Source organism: Pempheris klunzingeri, chromosome 24 (genome assembly GCF_042242105.1).
Source record: "Pempheris klunzingeri isolate RE-2024b chromosome 24, fPemKlu1.hap1, whole genome shotgun sequence".
Taxonomy (NCBI): Eukaryota; Metazoa; Chordata; class Actinopteri; order Acropomatiformes; family Pempheridae; genus Pempheris; species Pempheris klunzingeri.
In genome coordinates this window covers 5,104,977-5,126,178 of record NC_092035.1, presented here as the reverse complement: position 1 = coordinate 5,126,178, position 21,202 = coordinate 5,104,977, and the positions used below count along the sequence as shown (strand labels likewise).

Genomic DNA, 21,202 nt, shown 5'->3' with positions numbered 1-21,202 from the left:
TTTCTTCTGGATGCTTATCGCTGGATCAGTTAAATCAGTTAAGTTGTGACTTTGCTTCCTCGCAGAGTTCTTGTGTTGCTGTAGCTTGACTTCTGTACACACACGTGAATATGTTGTGTTCTGCAGGAGCAACATGTGCTTGTGAAGATATGCAGCTAAGTAAGACGTGTGATTCAAGGTATAAATGACCACTTATTCTTAAATACACCATTTGTACAACCTGCTGTGATGCATTGTGGGCTGCTGGAGATCCCTTCCGCCACAGCACTAAGGGTAAATAAATACGCTTTCAAAGAGTAAATGAGCTTGAGCAAAGTGGCCCTTTGAGTCCCCATGTTTGTGGAGCAGCCATAATGGATTCTTTAGAGCCGTGAACGGTTTATAGGCATGACAGCCATGTTTCGGCACGATGGGCTTATCCCTACGCAAGGCGCTAAGGATATTAGGGAATCAGCGTAAAGCAGCATGGAAATGATGACTGGAGCAAAGCCTCAGCTCGCTGGTATTATAAGCCCTCAATTCTCCAGCACTCCATCCTTGAGAAAGAGGGGGAAGGAGCGGACTTGGCACAGCTCCACGCTGTGATATCCTCCATTATTTCTTGCTCCATCTCTGTTTTAGCCACACAATTAAAAAAGGATGTCGCCAAAATTATGGCAACAGAGCGAATTCAGAGGAGGTCAGTGTTGCCTATTGTGGTGTTTCCTTTTCAAGGCGGTGCTGGAATCCCTGTTGTCCATATGGAGATCTGTTGGAACAGCTGGACGAGAGCCCACTCTCACGTGCCTGGCACCGTGCTGCAGCCTCATATGAAGCACTGATGGCACATGCCAAGCACGCAAGCAGACGCCCATAAGGTTCCCCAAATTAAATCCTTTTACCTTCACGTCACAGCTCACTGTTTCACTGCAAACCCACCGTTCTCACGGCAACTGTCAATGTTTGGTCCTCATTAACAAAAAGCGACTTGTGGAATGAATAAATTATCCAGTTTTGCAGCTTTTACAGTGTTTACCTATGTGCACATTGAGCTCACCAAACGAATATCTCCACCCAATCCACCCACGGTGGCTCGCCTGTCACACAAGGGCCCCGGAAGAAGGATGATTAATGTCCCACCTCTCACCCCCCACTGTAAATTAGAGACCATGGGTCGAAACTATTTTTCTTGGTGAGCAGGAGCGCGCTTGTGGCTAAAAAACGGGGCAAACACTGTTTATCATCTGCCTGACGACAGCCCTCCTCGGGGCAAATTAACCACGCGGCCATATCGACTGGCACGGGCCGGGAGTCAGTGCCCCATCACTTTGATTAATCTCCCCGTGTTCCTGTTCCAACTCTATCAAAGTGATCTAAGTGAAGACATACAGCATTGATCTGTAAACACAGCACAGCACTGTACCGAAACACACACACACACACACACACAGACACAGGGAGAGGGAACAAGGCCACCATTACTGCAGGTGAGCTTCTCCTCAAGTTCTCTGACAAAAACCTCTTAAACAGTGGAAAATATCACATGTGCTCACTCTTAAATGTGGATATCATATGTGATGGTGTCTGCCTCCCTCCCTCACACAGAAAGGTCTTAATATATCCAATGTTTGTCAGTATCCGGAGAGACAAACGTGAAGCGAAGACACACATTCAGCTGACTCAGCGGCGGTTTTCATTGTTCCTTAGCTGCTCTTAAGATGTGTTATCCCTCAGTTAATCTGAAAAAATTACTAGATACATGTTTTTCTCTACAGATTGTAGTTTGAACTTCAGCTCTTAATTGACAACTTCTGACAAGAATTCAGTTCAATAGAGAACAGAGAGCACAGTTACATTTCCAATACATGTTTGGACAATATGGTGTTTTTGATATTGTACTTTAAATAGCTGGGATATATTCATCAAAACTTTTATTGTTCTTATTATTTGTGCATTTAGCTTCTTATGGCTTCTGTTTTTGATACCTGTGTTTGTGATTTATATTTCTTGTAAAGAATTTTGAGCTGCATTTAAATAGAAAAAGGTGCTGTATGAATATTATTTATCATTAGTAGTAGTAGTAGAATGTTTAACAAGTCAAATAACAGATCCTCATTAGAAAAGATGCATGGCAGAGCACATAAACACATCTCAATTTTACTTTGGACGAAATGGTGTAATAATTTAAAAATACTAAAACGTATTATGTGCATAGTAACAGCTAAAAGTGCTGCCAAAACACAGCTACTGGCTCATCCTTTTGTGTGTGTTACCTCTGATTTCTTTGAGGAGAATTATGGATTGCAAAGTTCACCCACTGAATATTTTGAGGGTGAAAAATCATCAGACTTGAACGTCAGACTTTAATGTTTTCCAGCCTCATCTGAGCAGCGTTAACTCAGAGGTAAGAGGAAACGTAATGTCACTAATATGTAGCTCAAAGTGGCTGTGTTGTGATCCGGAGGAGAGAAGAATATTTTCATCCCGATCCATAAAGTTTGGCCTCTTGTGCTCATCGATTCAAGAAATCCACACAAAATGTCGTGTTAATCCACGTCTGCGCTGCCCGGCACCACATATGCAAAACAATCTGTTTTATGAGCAGCCTTGCCAGCGTGTTTGGCAGACGGTGACGGAGCATTTTTTATTGTGTTATTTCTGATAACCCATGTGGATCTGCTGCTTTAAATCCTGTGGTGTGACATCGACAGCAACCCCTCCTATTGTATCAGTGACTTTACATGGAAGACAGATGGAGCTCACATGCAGTTTGGCTTAAACCAAACCGGGCATGAGAGCTTCACAAGTGCAGGTTTAGTGGCTCTCTGAATTACTGTAAACTTCTAACAAACTACTTCAAATTCAAGTATTGCTGTCTGAATCATTAAGTATCAATTAAACGGCCAACATAGTTGCTTTAAGATCTTCCTCTGCAACTCTCTGATGGTTAAGAAATGACACATGAATTTAGTCATTTTTTAATGTGCAGACAAAAAGGTTTAAGTAGTTTTGGTATTTAAGAGTGAGGCAATGGCTGGTGTTAATTTATAACCTCAAAAAGGGACATGAGGAATCGTTTAAGTGTGCTGGATCACTGCAGATTTTGCTTTTAGCTGCACCATGTGGCCGACGTGTTTTTCATTTCCCTGAACAACACAAGTTCTCTGGAAAAAAAGCCAAGCCAGTATATTCAATTGTTTTAAAATGTTGTGTCCTTGTTGGAATTTAAACATGTTTATTTGCCTCATTTATCATTTCAGGCAGATTATGCAATTTTGTGGTCTGTTGTCATGTGGCTTGAGTAATCCACTCCAGTCTCTCTTTCTTTTCATGTTTTACTGTTTCTGGTTATGGGTTTTGGTTTGAAGAGGTGTTTTCTAAAGCCTTTTAAACTTCACCTGCACATATTTCCTATGTTTTTATCCATAGATTCTATGATTAGTTGCTGTCGGTGTCCAAGAAATATAACCAGACTGTTGTGATGATTTCAAACTCTGCAATATAATGGCATACAAGAAGTGGCTGTGAACGGAGTGTCAATAACCAGTTGATGCTCATGGTTTAGTATTATTATCTCTGTTTTCTATTTACAGTTGAAGTCAAAGCTTTTGGGGAACACTTGAATGCAACATTTACACTGCTTTGCCAGACCATTGACTCAATTTATTTAAGAACAACAGTTGAAAACCCTTCCATATAAGCTATAATACACAAAATGTCCTTTATAAATGTTGAAAATTAGCCGAACAGTATTATTAAATGAAGCCAACAGTCACTGAAGTTGTAAAAACATTTTATTTTGGTGCAGATTCATTTACATCTCTGACTTTAAGGCTAATAACATCTTTATTTAAGTAATAAAAATAGATTTCTGGCTATATTTTGAAAATATTTGCTGTCATTTGCATTTTTGAAATGTATGACACGTGTCTCTGACGTGTAACAACTTCCGCCGCTTTCGTCACAGCTGCCAGGAAAAAATGGCGGCGTCCTGTGTGCGAACCGTGGGATCGTTTCTTGGAAAATGTGGGAATTGCAGCTCGAGTTTACACACAGTCACGTCGCAGTTAAGCCGACAGGTAATGTGCGATTTTGTATTTGGTAAACTAACAATTGCTGCATGTTATAAAAGCGTGAACTCATAGAAATGGACTACAATGCTCAAACACTGACGTCCTTGAGCTAGCATCCTGTCGCTGAATCTGTTAGCCGAAACTAGCTTGACGGATACGTGAAATAACAATCAACCCAACGTCGCTTGTACTTTTATCATTGTGTGATATACTTATCTTAACTTAATTTAAATAATTAAATCCTTAACTAAAATTCGGCTTGAACAATACCTGCGTATTCCTTCGGATATTTACAAAAATGAACATAAGCTGGCTGCCTGTTAGACATGTCAGAACAGTGTTGCTGTTCCTCTCCAGGTTCTGAGCAGGCACATATGTGTGAGCTCAGCCCTCCACGGGAAAAACCTGGCGGCTGCAGGACCGGAGAAGTTCACGGTGGAGTTCATCCAGAAGCAGGTGGAGGAATTTAACATCGGGAAACGGCACCTGGCCAACATGATGGGAGAAGACCCCGAGAACTTCACCCAGGAGGACGTAGATGTAAGAGACAGAGCACACACGAGTCTGCAAACCTCTGCTGATGTTTCATGCATTTAACTCTTTTGACTTCCCTGTGAGGGATAAGTTTCTCTTTTTATTATCCTTTGAACTCACGAAACCTATTTAAGTTTATAATACTTACCAATAATACATTTAGTGAAGATGCTTAAAGGAAATCAGATTTTATGGTCATGAGAAATTTGCTGTAACACTGTTTAGAGGAAGGTGGGTTGACAGCAGGTAAGCAGAGTTGACGCAAACACGTTAAATATCTTTTTAATCATCATTTCTACTTTTAAAGATCATTTCTACAATACTAATTTACTCTGCATACATACTGCTCCTCTTCACTTCCATTTATTTGGGTTTTTTTGACGTTATGACCTCAACTCTGGCTTCAGTTGGCCTCTTTTTCAGTCTTTTCATTTTATATTTTTAAGCGGCCGCCTTAAAATAGATTTGATCACACACGGGAGGAAAACAAACACAGAACTGCTCTGCCTCATTTGATTTCACTGTTTTGCAGCTTTTCTGGATAATATTTTAAGGTAAAAAGTGCAAAGTCTATTTTGGCTTTTAAGCATTAAAACAATTGAATTGAATAACAGGTTGATGTGATTTAAGGTAACAGTTTAGCTAATAAATAGAGGGGCAGTGATATTATATGTCAGTAAGGAAACCTTAAAAACACCAACAATGTGTTTATTTCACCAACAACAAACATGTATTAACATGTATTAATCCACCACTGAAAATAGGCCCCAACAAATGCACTACTTGCTGTTATTACTGAGCCTTTTCCAATTTCTTTTTGTTTTTAATGATTTCCATCTACCACAGGATCCAGACGTGAACTAAGAGAATTGGTTTGGCCTTTTTGGGGGATTTTTTTGGCCCAAAAATAAAATAATAATAATGTAGCTGGCAGTGCTTTACAAAAATAATGACATAAAATAACATATACAACAAATAAAGACAATGATACTGAAAAGGGTGAAATTAATTAGATCAAGATCATAATTGTTGTATTAGAGACACCAAACTCTGACAGAAGCCATCTGTTCGACTGTACAATCAATTCTATCATTTTATTGCCTGATTGGACGTAACAGGCGCGTCTGAGCAGCTGTCAGGAGTTTGTTTCATATCCAGTGAGCGATAAATGTGGTTACAAACACTTTTTCTCGCTCTTTTGTCGGCGAGTGAGGCGTCCACCTCCAGGTCTGTCAGCATTCCTCCTCCTCTCATGAGACGGAGCCCGGCCACAAGCAGTTAAAGCATTTTAAACGGTGATTAGGCTCCAGTTTTCCGGCTGGAGAGGTGACGTGTTTCAAAGCTCTGCGGTCTCTTCACATCATCATCATCATCATCATCATCATTAGCTTTGGTGCTCCGCCGGCAGCAGGCAGGTGGGGCCACCTCTGGCTAATCCACAGCATCAGGGACATTAGCAACGCCCTCAAACACACACCCGCGTGCTGCTTCCAGATTCTGGCACTACATTAGCCCTCGCTGCTCCAGTCGTTTAGCTTGATGTCCCGCCTTCCCTCTCCCAGTCCCCGATGCCCCTCACAAATAATGAAGAGAGCCGTCGGCGCCAGGCTGTGAAAGCCAAAGCGACGGCCGGCAGCCCAAACGCAGACGTGTGGAGGGAAAGAGGAACATTTGGGAGGACTGCAGAGGTCCGCAGAGAGGCACCTGATAAATCCCTCCGCCCTGGTTTGGAGTCCAGAGTCCTCAGGTGTGACGGTGGTAAAGACGCAGGAACAATCACAGGGATGTTTATTAACAAGAGGGAGAAGTGGACTCAGAAATATCTCCCATGACTTTTTATCAAATATACAAGACTTTTAAAGACGTCCTCCAATTATTAAGCCTCAAAAACGTTTCTTAAAATCTTTTTTTTGTGGGACTCGAGGGCTCCACTCTGCTCGTGCCCGTGCTCTCAAGCAAAATACCAAAAGTTCTCCGCTTCCAGCTTCTCAAACAGGAAATCTTTATTCCCTCTTTTTCCATTTTATGTCATTGTTTATTGGATATTTTGTGGTTTTTGGAATGTCACTCAGACAAAAAACTGGAAAACTGATTAAACTGAGACATTATTCACTTTTTTATGACATTGTGTAAAGTAAATGAATCCATTACGGCAGGAGACAGATCAGTGACAGGTCATCGACAGGTGAACATAGAAAATAGGACCGCAGCTAAAGATTTTCATCCTGAATTGGTCACTTTATTGTTTTGATTTACTGTAAATATGAATGAATCCATTATAAATAATGTATTGTAAATAATAGTCCAGAGCCCAAACCAATAATTGTATCAGTTATTTATTAGTAGCAAACTGAATATCTTATATTTGAGAAGCTGGAACCAGCAAATGCCTTTCTTTTTTCAAAGAAAAAGATGACTCAAATTGATTAATCGTTTCAGCTCCACTGAAATGTAATCCTGATTCCTCGCCATGTGGTTTTGTAGGTTTTCCCAGACAGCCTTCATGCCAAGTACAAATACATCACAGAGACGCCAAAAGGCCATTTTTGTTTTCGTCTCTGGACTCATTCAAAGCGTAGCCTGGTTGATTTGATCAAGTCGCTGAAATTACATGACGTGGCGCCGCTCGGTCGTCCCGGTGACGTCTGGACTCTTGCTGCTTCCGTCAGGGATCTCTGCCATATTGTGCTGAGGCTCAGGGGACACACAGGTGTGTCTTCATCTGTTCCCCGCTTCTCTCTGCCCGTCTTTCCTTTACTTTGTCCCCTTTAACTTCTCCTCGTCTTCCTCTTCCTGTCTCTCACACCTCTGCACACACACGCACACACACACACACACACACTTCCCTCGACCAGTCCTTTTCTTCCTGCTTTCCGTCGTTTTGACAACCTTAAAGGCAGCAACCTGCTCCCTCCCTGCAGCACCTGCTGCCTCACTAATTGAACCGACGGAGAGGAGGAACAAACGAAAGAGGAGCGGGGAGATGGTGGGATGGAGGAAGAGAGGGAGATGAACAGACTGCCGTGATGAGTGTGGCGGGGCCAACACACTTCCTGTCTCCCCCTCTTCTATCACACACACATTTCCAGTGCCATCTGTAGCCCCGCTAATCACACACACACACACACACACACACACACACGGAGCAGAGGATGAACTTGGAGTGAACTGTTGGATGTCCACAGTGTCCTCTGCTCACTGTCAACCAAGCCAAAAACTTGTGCCTTTTTCTGCTTGTTTTCTCCTCTAACTCCACAGTATCAGCCTCACACACACACACACACACACACACACACACACACACACACACACACACACAATCGCACACATCACGCTCGCCTTTCCTTGAACCTGCAAGCAGCTTGCGCCTCTTCTTCTGTCACTTTGGCTGTCGCCGGTTGGTGTGACCTCTGTTGTTCGGACATGTCGGCTTTGTCATAATCCACCATCAACGCTTCTCTCAAACTGCCATCTCCTCTCCTCTTATTTATTCACTCTTTCTTTTTTTCTTCTCGCCAACAGAAGAGCATAGCCTACCTGTTCCCCTCCGGCCTGTTTGATAAGAAAGCCCAGCCCCTCATGAAGGTACGTCTGCGTGGGTCAGACTCACGGAATCTCTCTTTCCTATCGTGTGCATGGCCGATGTTAGCGTTAAAGTTTAAGTTTTTATGTTATTCATTCATTTAAAGAGTTTTTATCCACTAGGGAGGTGGTCCCCAACCCCTCCAGGAGTCCAAATATGAATCTGACAGGCCACAAAATGGTTAAAGCCCCCTTGGAAAAATTGAAAAGTGATGTTTTAAGTCCAGAAATGCAACTGCAGTAATTAAGTAAGAGTCCCATCACTGTAACTGATGGGTTTTATCTTGAGCTGTAATCCAAACTGGGACTGATGTGCCGTCTCAGCCAGGAGATTTTAGCCTCAAAGGACTTCCTGGTTAAATAAAAAGAAATCTTTGAGGATACCTTTAACCCTGTAATGAGGGAGTCACACCCAGAGAATGTTTTATTCTAAGGGTTCACCAGCTAAAAAAGGTTGGGGGCCGCTGTCCTGAGGAACAATATGTCAGTATTTATCAATCTGTTTATTCATACAGACATTTTCTGATTGCTTATATCTTGATTTAGATATTTGCAAAATCACAAGTACTAACTTTACATTTAAGCATGTTTTTCTTGACTTGACACCAAATCTCCTGTTTTCACTGCCAGCATCCAGAGGAAATCTTCCCACGGCAGAGAGGTAGGGGTGTTTTTTTTTTGTTTTTTGTTTTTTTCTAAATGTTTCCAGAATCCTTGAATATCGTGGCGACTGCCTCACCACCCTCTCCTGTCTTTAAAGCCGTCCAGTGGGGAGAGGACAGGCGGCCATTCCACTTCCTGTTTTACACCGGCAAGCAGTGCTACTACTCCATGATGCACGTGAGTGCTGCAGGCAGCTGCCAGGCTTTTATGTGAAGTGGAGGTAAAGCTTCCTCCAGCTCAGATCCCTTGTTCTTCCTCACCTGAGCGCTGAACACTGAGCTGAAATAGTTTTTCTCCACCATCCAAAATCAGACACGACCGATATGATGGTCCAGTTTGCGCTCATCGCAGAAAGATGAACCAGCATTGATGTGAACTTGTGTGTGCTGTGCTGGTTTAAGATACGTCTAACTCATTTACTAACAGTGCCCCCCCCCTTATATGTTCTGTCTAGTTTATCTTTAAGCTGTTAAATGCCCCTTTCAGTGGCAAATACCCAAATGTAAATAGATTCCTATTAGAAATGTTTTTAATTGTTTTGTCTTTATGTTAAAATTTGGATTAAAATGTTTTTTTTTTTTTTAAACTCTCAAACATTAAAACTGAAATATCGGCCTCAAAAATCCAGCATCTGTCCCGCCACACTGGTCAGTAACATTTTAAAACGGTGTCCTCACAGCTCTTTACCCCCCGAACTTTTGGAATCCATCAAATATCGAGCCATAATAATTTTAACATGAACAAACAATCCTGATGCGAATAGATTTTCTTTTTTCTTTTTTTTTTTTGTAATCCGGTAACATTTTAGAGTTAGTCATTCTGCATTAATTAATTTTTACTGCATTTTGAAAAGACCTCATGTTCAAATGAAGGAGAACAGAAACCGTCTGAAGAAAATCAGGCAGAATTCTTAATATTCCTGCAGAGCTGACACAGTTTTAGAGTGAGTGGAGTCTGATTAGACAAGTGATGAGATGTGACGACAGCTGAGTGGAACGAAGGGTAAAAGAGAGAATACGGGGCGGCCGATAGAAGAAAAGAGGTTATTTGTAAGCTAATTTTTTAAATAAAAAAAAAAAACAGTCTGTCGTCGTTAAACACAAGAGCCAACAGGGGGCACCAAAAATCCAACGCTGGATCAGGCCTCTTGGTGTGAAGAGAACATTAAAGGATGTTTAATTTAGCTATTTAAACTCCTTGTCCTACTAATGAAATAAGCTGAGACACACAAGGAAAAACATGAGCTGACTGTCTCTCCCCCCCAGACCACTGAGATCCGGCGTACAAGCATTTAAAAAAAAAAATGTTTTTGTGTCCAGGTTCAAAATCGTGTTTGAGGTGTGGCGCGTCTGGCTTGTCGGGCTTTGTCCCGCCACGGGGAGCGACTCCTCCACGGGGATTTGGAGGAGGGAAGGGGGCCGGGGCGGAGCGGGGTCGTCGACGGGGGGGGGGACTGCTACACCATTCTCACACACACACACACACACACACACACCCTCTCCTCCTCTTTCTTCCTCCATCTTTTGTTGATTTCACACGCTCAACCGTTCCCTTCCTGTGTGCCGCTGACCTTGCTCAAAGACGTGCGGTACAGAAGAGGCGTGTGCCCGAATGTGAAACACACAGAGAGGTGCGATGTCTGAATATTGGTCCAGGCTCACACTCCTCACACACACCATGCACACCATTGTGCCCTGCAGCCGCAATCTGCACCCCCTGCTGTTGGTTTAAATAGGTATGTCAGACGTGTCTGAGCTGCTGCTGCTGCTGCCTGTCTGCGTTTCCCCTCGTCTTTATCCCTCCTTCCACCTTCCCGCTTCCTGTTTTCCCTCCCATCTTGTGTCCTTGGCTCCAATTTTTTTTAAAACTATTATCACTAACCGTCTTCCCCTCAAACACACACACACACACACACACCTTGGGGAGGTTGCCAGGAGGGGGCAGTGGCGTGTAAAGCAGCCTTCCTGCTCGCCTCCCCTCCTCTGGCTGTTGCCGGGCTCAGCCAGCGTGGTACATTAACCTGCTCACTGCTCCACTGAGCCCTTTATGGCCACAGCCCTGGGGAACCCCAAAACACCCCCCCCCATGCTCCTTCCCCCCTCCACTTTAACCCCATCCACACCTGCATAGCATGCAAGAACGTGACAGTCAGCAGCAGAGAGCGTCTTTTTATCGCTGCCTTCTTCCCCTTGGAGCTGAAGCCTTGAACTTGAATGCCCCCCCCCCCGTGTGTATAAAGGCCTCTTATTGAATAGAAAGCTCGAGCCGTCTGTCTCTGTAACAGCCTTGACTTAAATACATCCAGATCCTCTTCCTCTTTTCTTCGGCCTATCCGTGCAAATTATTCCTCACCATTGTAGCGTCCAGTGTTTGCAAACGTGTAACGCAAGACGCCCGTCATCCAAGCCCCCCTCATCTCCTCCTGCCGTCTCTTTTTTCTGATTTTCTATTACGCCTTTTTTTTTTTTTTTTTTTGCAAAGAAAATTGGTTTTTGCTTCTTTTTTTGCCCCCCCCCCCCTCTGTCGCTGGTCGGAGTGGCAGCGGATTAGGCACACTCTATCAAGAAGGAATTAAACAAACATCTGGTGAATAATTGACGGGGAAATGAGTTCTCACTCAGGCGCTGGGCGGCTGAGGTGGGGGTGTCTGCCTCGGGAACGTGACCAGCATGCCCGCCCTCCACCCCCCACCCTCCGTCTGTCTCTGTGTGTGCGCCCATCGCCATGACACGCTCCCCCTCGGGTTATTCCCGTTGGAGGGTGATCTAATGACACCGTCCTGTCATTTATTTAGTCTGGTGTCTTTTGCTCCGGCAGGTTTCCTTCCAGCTTCGCTTCAGGCCAAAGTCGTGCACATGTGCTGGTGTCAGTCCAGGATCATATAACACATGATCGAATTAAGTTTGTATTATCCCGTCATGAGCCTCTGAGACACCATAAATTCATATAAGCAGATCCAGGCGGCCTAAGCAGTCTTACAAAATGACTCACTTGTCTGCCAAAAACAATCGGCTGTTTAATGCTAGTCACAATAAATACAAATTAAATCAGCAGTTCTTCTTCTCTGGGCTTTTGAGACAAATGTTAACGCATCAAAAATAAACATCCATTCTTATTTTGGATCATCTGTACACCAGAATATTTCAGAAATGTATCTGTTAACATATTCTAATCCAGCACGATGAAGGTAGAGTTGTTTTCCAAAGTAAAACCACTTCATATTCTCACCATTCACACGTGAATACAAGTGAGAAGTTGGTCACAGTTAGCATGAGGCTCCTTGCTTGTTTGGTGAAGTTCACTTTTGTGATACTGCAGGTTCCTTTACATCAGGAACTGTCCTGACGTGGATACTAGAGCGAGACGCAATGATCATCTTCAACGGCTTCGTCTATAAAGTGTGACAAAGGCCCAAAGTGGCAGCTTCATCCCACTGAGGATCACCTGTGACCATTTTTAGTGTGGACACCAGAAGTTAGTTCCAAAACCGTGAGCATTAATCTGCTGCAGCTTCCACTCTTCGTCCCGGCTGCAGGGATTTGCCCCCATTCATATACAGGAGCATAACAGAATAGGTTTGAGGCAGAGGAGAGCTGGTGGGGGGGGGGCGGCTTCTCCTGGTTGTGCACTCCTGATTCACTTTCCCTAAACTCAGCAGGGACGCAGAAATCTGCCTCTCTGTGAGGCGTCGAGCGTAGGAATACGTTCCGCTGTAACACCAGCGAGCAGTTCGCCATCATCCTGAATCTCGTGTGTGTTTATTTGTACCTTATAGGAAATGCAAGGCAAAATCCTGAGCTTGCAGAAGCACCAAGATCGCCTGAAGGCCAAGGGACTCTTCGACGAGAAGGTCAAGCCCATGTAAGTGCAGGAAACTGAGTCCACTAACACATTAAAACCTGTCTAAGAGGTTTGAAGCAGCTTCAGATAGAGGCAGTGTGACAGCAGGGAGACATCGGGCTTCTTCTGCAAAATAAAAATGTCCGTCTCCCATCAGCCCCCTCGGCACAAGCAGGTGGCTCACGAAGGAGGAACTGGAAGAGCTGCTGGTCGAGACCATCTCCCCTCATGACGTAAGAACTGCTTTGCCCTCCCCTCGAAGGAAGATTCACACATTCAAACCTCTGGCCGACTTTGACGCTCGCGTGTCGTTTCCTTCAGTACAACCGCTTCATCCAGCTGATGGAGCGCCTGCTGTCGATACCCTACTCCACCACAGAGCAGGAGCTTGTGCTGCGTTACCGCCGGCAACTGGATGCCCAGTCCAGGAAGCAGATGGTGCCGGAGCTAGAGAAGGACGACCGGGGTGTGGCCTTCAGCACCGCAGAAGGTAGGTTCTCCAATCCACTCACTTCTCTGTCCAAGTGACCTCCTAGATGTGATGTTTCTTTCTGAAAAGATACGTTTGGCTTAATCGGCCTAAATTCTAATCCCTCCCCCAATGACTGATGTAGATCGGCAACATTATCGAGAGCAGAATACAGCCTGACATACAACATGTGCCTAGAAATACCCAATTAAGCATATTCAGGCGTTGCTTGAGTTAGTTTCCCCCAGGAAATGGAGCTAAAGGTGTGTTTGCTCTCAGGTCGGAGGAAGACGTCCACCGCCTCTGTCGTTCTAAGAGACTGCGGCTCCGGGCGTGTCGCCATCAACGGCCAGGACTACCTGCACTACTTCCCTGTGCTACAAGACAGGTAGGAGAGCGGTGCGGGTGTCGGACAAATAAACCCTTTTCCACATCACAGGCCCTCTGCCGCCTCATTCACAGATACCGTTGTCCTTAAAATGCAAGACGTGATTTGTTTCACCCCCCTACTCCAAAAAAAAAAAAAATTAAAAAGCAGCTTTTTCACTCTTCACAGCATCGCCTCGTTTTTTATTTATCTCCTTGTAGTAAGTTAATTACACAGTTGAGTGATTGTGTGTGTGCCTGTGAGCGTGTGTGTGTGTGTGTGTGTGTGTGTGTGTGTGTGTGTGTGGGTGGATGTCCAGAGCTGGTGTTGTCACGCAGTGTGAAGACGGGCTGTAATTGGAGGAGAGAGGTGACAATTGACTTTGTCAGCAGCCATAGGCCATTCAGCCTGAGACGCCATCCAGAACACAGACACTTTCTTCTCTCACACACACACACACACACACACACACACACACTCACACTCACACTCACACACACACGTTATCCTTTTCCTGCTGAGTCAGAAGTTACTCTGTAATATGTGGCGGCGAGATTGTAAAAGAAAGCTTTTCACAGCGCCGGGATCCTCTATGCTTGTCTGAAAAGTCACCCAAGCAGACATTAAATTAGCTAAGCCCCCGCCGTTGATACCACTATCTGTTAAATAGCACACACACTCCTGCTCCACCTTTTCAGCCACGCTTCCTCCTTTCACCTCCTTTTTTTTTTATTATCTCTCGGCCGTTTTCTCCCCCCTTCCTCCTCCCCTTCCTCCTCCCCCACCTCTCAGAGAGCAGCTGATGTTCCCGATGCAGTTCGTGGACATGCTGGGACGCTTCGACCTGGAGTGCACCGTGAGCGGCGGCGGGCGGTCCAGCCAGGCGGGGGCGCTGCGGCTCGCCATCTCCCGTGCCCTGCTCAGCTTCCTGTCCGAGGGAGAGATGGAGACCATGAGACAAGGTGGGTGGTCGCTTTTGTTTTTTTGTTTTTTCAGTGATGGTTTTTACACATTTTAGCCGATGAACCATAAATATAAAAACACAATTCTTTAGTTTTCTTACATCTCTACTTTTACCATCTATAACATCATTGCATTTCTTCTTTTTTAGCTTAAATACTTTTTTCTTGGTTCCCTTTAAAAACACTTGTAACCTTTTATAGAAAAGTGAATTTCCAGCAACGGCAACCGAGAACCATAACAAGCCAAGAATTGGTTCCAAATAGTCTGATCCATCAGAGTTTCACCCCTCCGAGTCTTTTTATCAAGTCTGTTTCATCAATTATTTTCTGACAGCTGCATGTTGCAGGAATCAGGAACCAATAAGGGATCTGGTGAAGAATCAATAATAACGCTGGTACCAATAAAATCTCATCAATTCCCGTCCTCCATTAGTTCCCATCATGAATATATTTCTCAACTTCCAACCTTCCCAGCAGCCATTATTTCTCATAATGAGGTGACTGAAGTTTGAATGGGACGAAAACCTCTATGTCCACATTGTTTTCATCAAACCAAGTCTGTTCAAACATCTGTTCAGCCAGAGTTTGGATGTTGGCGCCTCCATCAAGCACCTAAAAGCAAGAAAAGGATGATTTCAGAAGTAGATCCTGTTCTGTGTTAGCAAATGTGAAATGAGGAAGTCACAGCAGGATTATTGTGAAAGCCACCACTGTGGTCCTCTTAGGGTGGAGGGGTGGTGTATTTTGGTTTGGTGCAGGTGAAGCCAGGAGGCTGAGCGTCAGTGTTCAGGGTTCTTACACTCTGCCTGTTCTGCCTCTTCTACTTCTACATGTTAACTCTGTATGATCGTAGTTAGGCAGAAGGTTTACCTCCACAGCCACGCTGCTAAAACAGAAGTGGTTCGTGGCACCAAAGAGCTCAAAGACAGATTTTCTGAAACTGAGAAATTTGAGCATGAATATAAATGCAAAAGACATCCAATATATAACACAGATCAATAATACTGATAATGATTTATCAGTTCGACTCAAACAAGACATTTCAGAGCTGTGTGCTCACTGTCATGATTTCCCTTGTTTTTTAATTTCCAGCCGGTCTGCTGACCCCTGACCCCAGATTGACGGAGAGGAAGAAGCCGGGCCAGGAGGGCGCACGCAAGAAGTTCACCTGGAAGAAACGCTGAGGAGGAGGAGGAGGAGGAGGAGGAGGAGGAGGAGGAGGAGGAGGAGGAGGAGGAGGGGGAGGAGGAAGAGGAGGAAGAAGAAGAGGAAGAGGAGGAAGATCTCACCTGAACATGAAACATTCACAGAGGCCTCCTTCGGTTTATTTGGGCTGGTGGAAGAACAGCTGCAGTGAACCTCTTCAGCCAGCAGATGGGAGTGTGTGTCAAGGAATACGTGTTCAATATTTATCAGTATGTTAAACAATAAATATGGTTTTTCACATAAAAATACACATTTCAGTTGTTTTTATTGTACTTCTTCTTTTTCTTTGGATTACTTTGATTAGTTTAACCATTTAACCAGTTTTCTGCACATTGTCTGATGTGAGCGTTTCATACATTTACCTCTTTACACTTAAAATACTTCCATTTTAAAACTTTAAATCAATGAATTTCTGTCAATAAGACAAAAAAAACTGCCCAATAATATTTTCAGCACGAAACAAATGTTCCACCTCCTGTCATGACCAGCTTCAGCCACAAGATGTCGCCAACTGCGCATAAATGGTGAGCAGGTGCGCCTGTGCTAATTATAATACACCTTTATCTGGTGGGAATAATTAGGTCATCAGTTTATTGGATATGTATTAAGAGGTAATCAATGCTTGGTGAGGTCATCTGCTTGAATCTGCTGATATATCAGAAATGAGAAATATGAAATTATATAATTTAAGAGTGTAAAAAGGTATAAATAGATGCTTCGCCCACTTTTTAGACTGGCAGGTGCTCCTCATACCTGTGATCAGGCTTGTGGGTGATGGAGGCGGAGGATGGGATGTGTGGGTGTGTGTGGCGGAGGGGTGGAGTCACGTAGTCTCCCATTGGGTGCCCCTCCAGACAGGCGTACTAGACAGATTACTACCACCTCCGGAATACTGAATCCAGTCTGAGGGCGACGGGTGAGCCAGGAGCGCCGCACCGCAGCAGCTTTGGCCCTACCTGTCCTCCATTTCTCATCCGGCCTGGAGGAGGGGGGAGGCGGCTGAAAACACCCTGATTTCTCCGCGCTCTGCTCCCATGGAGGCTGCGGTACTGAACCTCGCGATGATGACGGAGGTGGACTGCAACAGCAACACCCTGAACGCCGAGCTGGAGGTGAAGAAGCTGCAGGAGCTGGTGCGGAAGCTGGAGCGGCAGAACGAGCAGCTGCGGACGCGGGCGAGCGGCTGCTCCGGCGGCCCGCTCGCGCTGCAGGCGTCCCCGGCGTTCGTGCTCGGCGGCGCCGGGGGGTACTGCCTCCCCAGCCCGCTGCCCACGCTCCTCTGTCAGGCGTCCTTGGGGTCCTTCGCGGCCCCGGAGGAGCCTTTCGACTATTTCCAGCCGCACACAGGGGGGGACGAGGCGGAGGACGCGTCCGAGCCGTCGGTTCTGGATGATGTGGAACTTTTGGACTTGAATTCTCTGTCCTGCTCAGATGAGACAGATGAAACATGGTAACGTGGCTTTCAACCATTTGTTGCTTTAAACCCTAAAGCCTCCTGCATGTGAAGGTTTGGATGCTCCTGCTCTTATTTTCTCATTGTTTCTGGGTCCAGCCATGGAGACAAAGCAGCACACCCCAGGAGTGATCAGGGCTGCACCAAGCTGCCATTCTTCTTCCTCCGTGCTGAGTGCTGTATCAGTGTGCATCTCAGATCAGAGCCTTGTTCTGCACAGGGCATCAAAGCCTCCTGCTGTCCGTGCAGAGCTTTAAAACCCAGTTTCTATGAGATGGTGTGATGCTCTGCTTAAATCTCTCCAAAACACACTTACAGAAACACTCAAATCCTGAACAGAACCCCTCTGATCTGTCATTTATTGTGTTTTTCTAGTGAAGAACACGTTTGAGGCGCTTGCAAAGAGATCAAATTGAAATCAAGAGCTGAAATCTTGCTGATTTTATCGACAACATGAAGCCACCAGTTTTCCCCCACAGGATCACAGGGCTGCAACAGTTTTCTGACTGATTTTGCTTTTTCATTTGAGTGATAATTTGGCTATTAGAGGTGGTTGTACTAGAATCCAAATGGGGCTTTGAAATATCTTATTTTTCTAGTCTAACAATCAGTGAAACATGTTAAAGCTGGATTTCTAAGTAATCAGCTTGTTATAAACTTTTAATTAGTAGTAAATGATCAAAACAGGGACTAGTTAACTAATTTTATGTCAATAGACTAATCAATTACTCAACTTATTATTGCCAATGCTGGTTAAAAGATACAGTTTTACACCCTGGCTGCCAGTTTATTAGGTGCACCCGAGGCAAAGCAGCAAGACATCCTACATTTCTGCAAGTTAAAATGTTGTTGTGAGGTGTAGATTCAACTTTCTGATCATTTTAAAGGCTGTTTCTGATATTTTGTCCACCCCCATTTGAGGACAGGCCACACAGTAGGAACACATGAGATCTGAGGAGTGAAGAGAGCGGCTGCTTCTCGCACTGCAGCACGTCGGCGTACATCTTTTATTCGGTGTTTTCCCGTCGCAGCCGTGTCCCCTCCGAGTGTCCAGGAATAGCAGCTGAGGTGTGTTTGTGTCCCCTGCAGGTCAGACGCTGGCCTGATGTCAGGGAAGGTTTTAATCTATAATTCAGCTCCCTCCATGCTGCCTGCAGAGCAGAAATGGTGGAGGAGGAGGCCGGGAGGGGGTCAGAATAGTCTGATCCACTTCATTTCAACAGATCAGCTCCTCTTCCTCACATCTCTAAAGCTTAGCATCACCTTAAGCCGGGGGGGGGATTTTTCTCTCTCAGGAGGAGATGAGTTGGTGGCACAAAGTAAAGATGGAGCCTGAGTCGTGTCTTTATGATACTTTCATAACGCTCAAATCCTACAAAAGCATCTATCATGCAGAAAAGAACAATGGTACCTGTTACTGTGGTTCCTTTTTCAAGTTGTTATTCATAATTTATTCTATAGAGAGACCAAAGAGGATGAAAATGTAATGACGTCAAATTCAGAAATCTGACTGAGCAACAAAAGAACGATGCTGTTACGTATTTAGAAGAGTTTTGAGAGAGTTTTTGGTTTTGGGGACATGACACCGTACAGCCAGAGCTCAACAGAAGCAAGAAAACAAAAGCAAGTGACGGGCGAATGATGGTTATAGTGCGAGTGATCACTGACCAACCAGTGGATCTGACATCACCTTTCAGGGTCGGCTCAGCTCAGCTTGGAGCCTGGATGGATCTGGTGTCTGGTGCTGATGGGAAAACATCCATCCATGTGGTGGAAAAGGGGTTTTGGGGCCAGTTTTGTAGCTGCTTTCAAGCAAAATAATAAACTTTGTAATCATTGTATGGTTGCAGCATCTCCAACGTGAGGATTTGATGCTTTTCCCTGATTTCAGTCATTGCTAACCAAATATCTTTTGGTATCTTGCTGTTGGTTGGGCCAAACAAGACCCTTGAAAACTAGGATGTGCTTTTCCAGTATTTTCTGGTTTGGTAGACTAATTATTCTAAAATAAAAAACACAATCATTAGTTGAACTGATGACTAATGACGACTAGCTGGAAAAACTAATGTTGCTGCCATCAGCACCACCTGTATGTATGCGTAGTGCTCATGAGTATTAGCAGCAACACAACCTGTGGCAGCTATGACGACTGACTGACTGTTTGGTCTCAGCATCTCGATCTGCGTCTCTTTTGCAGGTTATATTCGTCATCCAGAGCCGGCGAGTCCGCGGAGGAGTCCCTCACACCTCTGCAGTGGTGCCGGCAGGTCCTGGACTGTCCCAAATCAGAGGTGGAGGCCGCCAGGCGGTCGCTGTCCCTCCGGCTGGAACAAGGTACGAGACGACAGGTTGTTTGTTTGTGTGTGTGTGTGGAGAAGAAGATGACTGATTGGTCCCGGCGGGGGCTGTTGTTGTTGTTGTTGTTGCACAGCAAAGATGCACAACAAGAGACAACTAGATGAAGCACAGTTCTCTTACTGCTGTCAGAGGGCGTTAAGTTAAGAGTTATTGTGCAGCCGCACACAGATTCTGTTTAAACTCTTAGAATCTAGCTGACACACTTGACTCTGCCTGAGCTAATTATGTAAAATAGCCTCAATAGACCAGAATGCAATGCAGGTGCAAGAATACCTTTGGTTTGTATCTTTGTTTCTGTGTGTGTGGATGTTTTGAAGGATGTCGGAGTTTCCTGCTGTCTAATGAACGATGCTGCAGTCTCTGGCGTTCAGTGTGGGGGTGTTACAAATTTTAGATTCATCACGTTTCCTTGAATAAGATGCATTAGAAGAGTATTTTCTGTCTCAGACCTCTGACCTGCTCTTTTAAACTTCTATCTTAACCATTCGAGGCCTCGCCGGCATCATTTGAACATTACTCTCATTCGTGTCCAGTTTAGTCTTTTCTGTTCTGTTTTTATTTGTTTCCTCGGTCGTACAGTAACATCTAAACCTATTTCTGAGACGGCAGATTAGTTTGCAGGGTGCTGCTCTCCCCCCCCCGGCTATTTTAAACCGAGCTTTTAGGCGTCTCGCCAAAAACACATTCGCTCAGCGACTCGTAGAACACAAATCTTGGCCAGGAGGAGCTGTTAAATTTCTGTCGTCTAGACTTGATAGCGAGACGCTCTTGCTGACTGGTGAAGGAACCTGTCTGGCACCAAACTTGATGTAATTTTCTCCTGTTCCTGACAGATGGCTGGGTGGGTAATCTGTGCTGGCCATCGTGCAGCAACTACCAAAACAGCTCTTACTAAATAAAGTCAGATTCTAAAGTCTAAAATGGGACTGGAAGTAAATAAAGGGTGTCACAATAAATACCTGGTGAACTCTTTGTCAAGGCCACAAGACTATTTTAGCTAGCTGTCTTTTTGGTTTCTAATAATTGGAATCCTCTTCAGAGCTTTCCTCGTTATTGAGTAACTCTATGTAGATGACACGCTGCATTGTACAAAGCAGTGACAATCATTCTTTTCTTTTCTTTAGAAGTATGTAGTATAATGAAAAGTGATATTTAGATGTAGACTAATAACACAATCGCAAGAGTGATTCAGAATACACCTTTTTAAATTCCTCATTTTCTGTTTTATTCACATTACACAAGTAAGAATCACTGGACACAGTCATCGTGTAAGATGCTCTTTTCTCAGGCCTGTGCATGAATTGATTTAAATAACATTTCTTTATTTGGCCTTAAATGAAACCCAGCATTAATACTCTTTTTTTTTTTTTTTTTTTTATTGCAGCTTTAACAATTAACAATATGTCGGGACGTCTGTTTGAGTTTGATGAACTGTTCAGTCCAGACACTGTAGCTTTGTGACCACAGTAACAGTTGGATCACCTTCACTGCACTGACTAATGGGGCTCAGCAGGGCAGTAGGCTTCACAGGCTATAATCTGTGCAGGTCTCCTAGCATTAAGCAGATCAGGTCTGGGTCACCTGACCTGCATGTCCGCCATGATTACAGACATCACTTCATTATGTCATGCATCACTGAAGACGGGCAAGTGCTGAAAAACAAGCAGACACATTTGAGGAAGTAAAGCAGCTACTGAGCTTCCTTAAAGATACCAG

General features: G+C 44.5%; 2 protein-coding genes across 2 annotated transcripts in view; both read left to right on the top strand.

Moving 5' to 3' along the window:
* Positions 1-3,958: 3,958 nt before the first annotated feature.
* On the top strand, positions 3,959-15,686 carry mrps9 (mitochondrial ribosomal protein S9). Its single transcript, XM_070855704.1, has 11 exons — positions 3,959-4,058; positions 4,410-4,592; positions 8,109-8,171; positions 8,799-8,829; positions 8,929-9,008; positions 12,607-12,692; positions 12,829-12,904; positions 12,993-13,161; positions 13,420-13,528; positions 14,300-14,469; positions 15,562-15,686. Exons 1-11 carry the CDS (start codon positions 3,960-3,962, stop codon positions 15,651-15,653), a joined length of 1,158 nt encoding a protein of 385 aa, XP_070711805.1. The 5' UTR covers position 3,959; the 3' UTR covers positions 15,654-15,686.
* Positions 15,687-16,709: 1,023 nt separating this feature from the next.
* Positions 16,710-21,202, top strand: part of LOC139223837 (SLAIN motif-containing protein 1-like) — a 13,131-nt gene continuing 8,638 nt past the window's right edge. Inside the window, exons 1-2 of the mRNA XM_070855838.1 lie at positions 16,710-17,125; positions 19,326-19,462. Of these exons, the coding sequence (XP_070711939.1) occupies positions 16,710-17,125; positions 19,326-19,462 (553 nt within the window). The remainder of the gene's footprint in view (positions 17,126-19,325; positions 19,463-21,202) is intronic.